This window comes from Etheostoma spectabile, chromosome 15 (genome assembly GCF_008692095.1).
Source record: "Etheostoma spectabile isolate EspeVRDwgs_2016 chromosome 15, UIUC_Espe_1.0, whole genome shotgun sequence".
Taxonomy (NCBI): domain Eukaryota; kingdom Metazoa; phylum Chordata; class Actinopteri; order Perciformes; family Percidae; genus Etheostoma; species Etheostoma spectabile.
In genome coordinates, this window is record NC_045747.1 from 7976048 (window position 1) to 7980847 (window position 4800).

The 4800-nt window shown below is 39.7% G+C and overlaps 1 protein-coding gene across 6 annotated transcripts in view; it reads right to left on the reverse strand.

Annotated features, from left to right (window-relative positions):
• Positions 1-1689: 1689 nt before the first annotated feature.
• The window catches only part of cep112 (centrosomal protein 112), a 102682-nt gene continuing 99571 nt past the window's right edge, over positions 1690-4800 (reverse strand). For all 6 annotated transcript variants that reach the window (XM_032536686.1, XM_032536684.1, XM_032536683.1 and 3 more), the window contains 2 exons: positions 2510-2574; positions 1690-1930 (listed from right to left, as the gene is read on the reverse strand). In XM_032536686.1, coding sequence (XP_032392577.1) covers positions 1927-1930; positions 2510-2574 — 69 coding nt within the window. In that variant the 3' untranslated portion in view covers positions 1690-1926. The remainder of the gene's footprint in view (positions 1931-2509; positions 2575-4800) is intronic.

Sequence of the window (4800 nt, forward strand, 5' to 3'; positions counted from 1 at the left end):
CTTGTTCATATGATGTCGTCTGAGGGCTAAAGTGTTCATATCTGTTTGACATGGTTATACTTGAAGGTGTGGGACAAAAAGCCTGGCATCATCAAGAGAGGGGTGAGATGTGATGAATTGTACAAATGCAGATAAGAGCATGCATTTCAAGCTGTCTCTCCTTAAAAGGCGTTCTAGGTGTTGCACTTTTATGACATTTGATGGCAGTAGTTGTGTAAATAAAAGTCAAATCCTGCCTACTTTCTCACCTCCACATACCTGGAAAATTGCTGCGCAAAGGTACGCATTATTACTGGAGGATATAGGTCCCCATAACTTCTGTAAGGGGACCATAGTATGCATCAAAAACGTCAGGAATTTGTTCAATGAAGACCGGTGCTTGGTGACAGTGACACACCGCACAAAACAAGGCGACAGTGGCTCACCGTTGGCCCAAAAGTCGATTTGGTGTGCCAGGTGCCAAGTGTGGCCATTCAGAAAAGGATTAAACACTTCAGACACAATCGGTATTGGTCATTCTAGTTTGTCTGAAGTATACTGAGACCATACCTGACATAAGGATGTAACACGTACTGGATGTCACACATACTTCCTTACATGTTCACAAATGTATGAACATGCATTATGATGCTGTGTTGCAATAGTTCTGAATCCTCTGTGCGCTTCTTCCAGAAACAACAGACTGTACAAAGGCTTTGTGCTGAAAGACTAAATTCCTGTTTCTCAGATGTCGGTCTGACAGTCCTCTCTCCTTTCGTCTCTCTTTTTTTTCTTCTCTCTCTTTGCCTGGGCAGCAGAATCAGCACATCAAATAAATACAGAGATGGGTTTAGGGTTTCGCTTGGAGACAGCAGAACAGGTCACAGACAATAGGAACACATGGAAGTGCGCGAAACTGCGGGTGTAAAAAGAAAGAATTTCCAATGCAAATAAGTTTAGAGGCCTCTTTGAAATCAAATCGGATTTTGGAATTTAATAACGCCTCCAAATTGTTTCCAGGGAAAAACTGGAATCTTTTGAAATGATCAGTATTCAAAGTCATGCATTCCTCACCTACCATAGAGACAAAAAACAACAGATGAGGGCTCATTATGAAGCCCATCCTTGGTCCACTAAATGTTATTATCATCATAAAACCTCCACACTACTGAGACATTGGAGAAGACTTGGAGACATGGTGGCCATTTCATGGACTACACTGTCTGAGTAAATCAGCTGGGGTTTGAGGGGAGCCGTTGGTAAAACATAAAGTGGTGGCTGAGGCAGAAACACTGGGCCCAAGGACTGTAGCGGTTGGCCTGAGTTTCAAACAACTGACTCACAGCGCTCTTTATCTGAACCAACCACAAACCCCCAACTACTCTTTACAGTTCAAACGGGGGCTTGAGCAGAAAGCCAATGCATAATAGTGATGGGGAGATGGGAATTCAAGGTCTATGACTTCAGTGTTAAGTTACAAAGCTAATCTTGGTTAACATGCATGTTGTGGTCATATAAAAACAAGGGCAACAGCAGGACTTACCCTAACTGAGGGACTAAATATGAAGTATCTGAAGAAGATCAAAAAACATGCCCAGAATTAAAGCAAAATATCAATGACAACAGAAAATGATGCACATTTTTGTTTTTATTTAAAAATTATGGATATTGGTATCAAATGCCGATAACAATGTTGAACGCAATCAGAATTGTAGGCATGTGTATGTATATATAATACTCGCAATAAGATGAAAAAACTTAAACCTGACAATGAATAAATAGTTCATATGTTAATAAAACCATGAGAGACAACAGCACATCAAACCAAAAGATGATTGGGCCAGCTGCATGACAGGTGTGTAAAATATTTGTAACAGTCACTAATGCTCACATCTGATTGGACATCCTAATCCTTCATATCCCGGCATGGCTGGGGTTCTCCCATAGTTACCTGTGCAGAAAGAATTGGGTTATTCCAGCGTTAAACCAACAAACCAAGATATTACATCAAAATTACAAAATAACACCATCATGGAATTAAATTGAACTCTCTGATTGCCTGTTCTTTAAGACTATCAACGTCTCTGTCACTTTAATTTGTGAAATAGAGCACAGTGAAATAACTGGTTATTTACTGTGATGTGATTGGCAGTCCTGAGAGATGTTTGCAGAGATGTGAGCGGCAGCGTTGTTTGACAAGGCCTCTTATCCCTGCATATATAAGATGCTTTTCATAAAGACATAAATGGCTCTTACAGTATGATGGATGGAAGGCAAATCAAAGCCCTCAGGACTGGAAGCTGTCACAGTCAAAGACAAGTCTTCTAATGTAACTGCACCATTATTAGTGTGTTACAAAGTGTACTGCAGTTAAGTAGCTTTGGGTGTTCATACTTTACTTTACTCACAACCTGAAACACTGGTATAAAAATAAAGGCACATACTATACATGCGTTGTACTGTCCAAAAGTATAAACTTGAACTATGTACAGGCATGTAAGCACACACCATTTTTAACAATCAAGCTAACCTCCTGCTGCGACAGGCATCCAGGTCTTCCTGTAGCAAAGAGGCTCTCTTCTGGAGGAAGTTAACCTGCAACACAGACACACAATGCAATACTTGGCAACAGAGTTATCTTGAACCAAAATGTACTCTGATTAGTTGTTTAATCAAAATGAGGAGGAAACCAGTGCATCAGAATACAGACGCTGGAGGTGTAGAAGGTATAATGGCTTTGGGTCAATTGTGCTTTTGGGTGGAGGGGGTTAGTTAAGTGGAAGAAAGGCTTGGTTGTTGAGACCAGGGGTCAGAACAGCAGGGGTTGGGGGTCAGAAGATTAGGGCAGCAGGGTTAAGGCACATGGGGACAGAGGGAAGATTATAAGCCAGGTTAGTTGAGGTTAGGACGTTATGAGAGGAAGCCGCACCATTCTTTTGTTTGGCTACAAAGTGTGAGTACATTTATAAAGTGTCTTTCGCCAAAGTGAAAATAAACCCCATCTACATTTACATGGCATCTAGAGCCTGGTAGAATAATCGTGGCTCTCCGAAAGAATCCGTATTGTTCTGGGACTACCGTACTGGAGCCGAGGGTACATTCCTTTTTGTGGGGGAGACCTCAGGAAAGTTCTAGCATTTCATTTGGCACTTCACAGTGGTGAAGTATATGCAAAACCCCAACAAAACGTGGTAAGATGCCTCCAGAGACTTGGAGACTCTCCCCACCTTTTTCGTACCACCATATAAAAATAATGCAGTTTAATGTGCATAGCCCAAGATGTTGTCAATGAGAGGAGAGACCCCTCAGGTCATGAATTACATCTTATAAACATATCTGATCAGAGCTGTGGTCTGCACACTGAAATGGGATCTTGGTAGACCTTTTTAAACAAGGCAGGGGTTTATGATCATGCCACTATTTTACAATATGTTGTACTGTGTGGTTGCATCATCATTACAGAAATGCCTCTTTTGTTTACAATGTAAAAGCTGAGAAAGTGAAAGCCCTTTACTGATATTCAGTGTCAAAATGGGCCCAATGATATTAGTACAAGACACAGCTCAGAGACATGCAATGAAATTAAATCTAATGAGAGACAAAAAGAGATTAAGGGTTATAAAGAGAATTGGTACTCAACATGCATATTCATACAGGATGTGTGGGTTATGTCTCTGACAGTTTCAATTGATTAATAGTAAGGGCAAGTGAAAGACAAAAGGATAGAAATCAACTTAAAAAAGAATGAAGATGGAGAACCTTACTTTGACAATCTGTCCAATATACAGTTGTTGTGGTTAAAAGGGTATGGATTAATGAAACAGAAAAAAAACCCAGAAGGAATATTTTACAGGTTGAAAATGTAAATATAAGCCTCCAGACAATTTCTAACATTCTTGAAACTAAAGCCAACAGATTAGATATATATACACACACACACACACACACACACACACACACACACACACACACACACTGTATATATACACATAAGTATACATACACACACATATACTGTATTTAAATACGTATATACACACTTATATACAGTGGGGCTCGAAAGTTTTGGCACCCTAGGTAAAAATTTGTATTACTGTGCATAAAAGATGGAAAAATCTCCAAAAGGCATCAAATGACAGATTAGACATTTGTAGAATATGTCCCAAAACGTTAGATTTTATATCCATCATTTACACTTTCAAAATCACAGAAAACAAAAAAAGGCATCTACAAAAGTTTGGGCACCCTGCAGAGTTAATACCATGTACTGCCCCCTTTGGCAAGTATCACAGCGTTTAAATGCTTCTTGTAGCCAGCCAAGAGTCTTTCAATTGTTGTTTGAGGTATCTTCGCCCATTCTTCCTTACAAAAGTCTTCCAGTTCTTTGAGACATCTAGGCTGTCTGTCATGCACTGCTCTTTTAAGGTCTATCTATAGATTTTCAATTATGTTGAAGTCAAGAGATTGTGAAGGCCATGGCAAAACCTTCAGTTTACACCTCTTGATTTAATCCACCGTGGATTTAGAGGTGTGTTTAGGATCATTAACCATTTGTAGAAGCCATCCTCTCTTTAACTTCAGCTTTTTCACAGATGGCATCAAGTTAGCGTCCAAAATTTGCTGACATTTTATTGAATCCTGATATTTTTCTTGGTCTTCCAGATCTTGCTTTAACTTCCACTGTTCCTGATGACTGCCATTTATTAATTACATTCCGAACAGAGGATATTGTCATCTGAAAACACTTTGCCATCTTCTTATAGCCTTCTCCTGCGAGCGTCAACTATTTTCAGTTTTCTAAACAACTGCTTAGAAGAACCC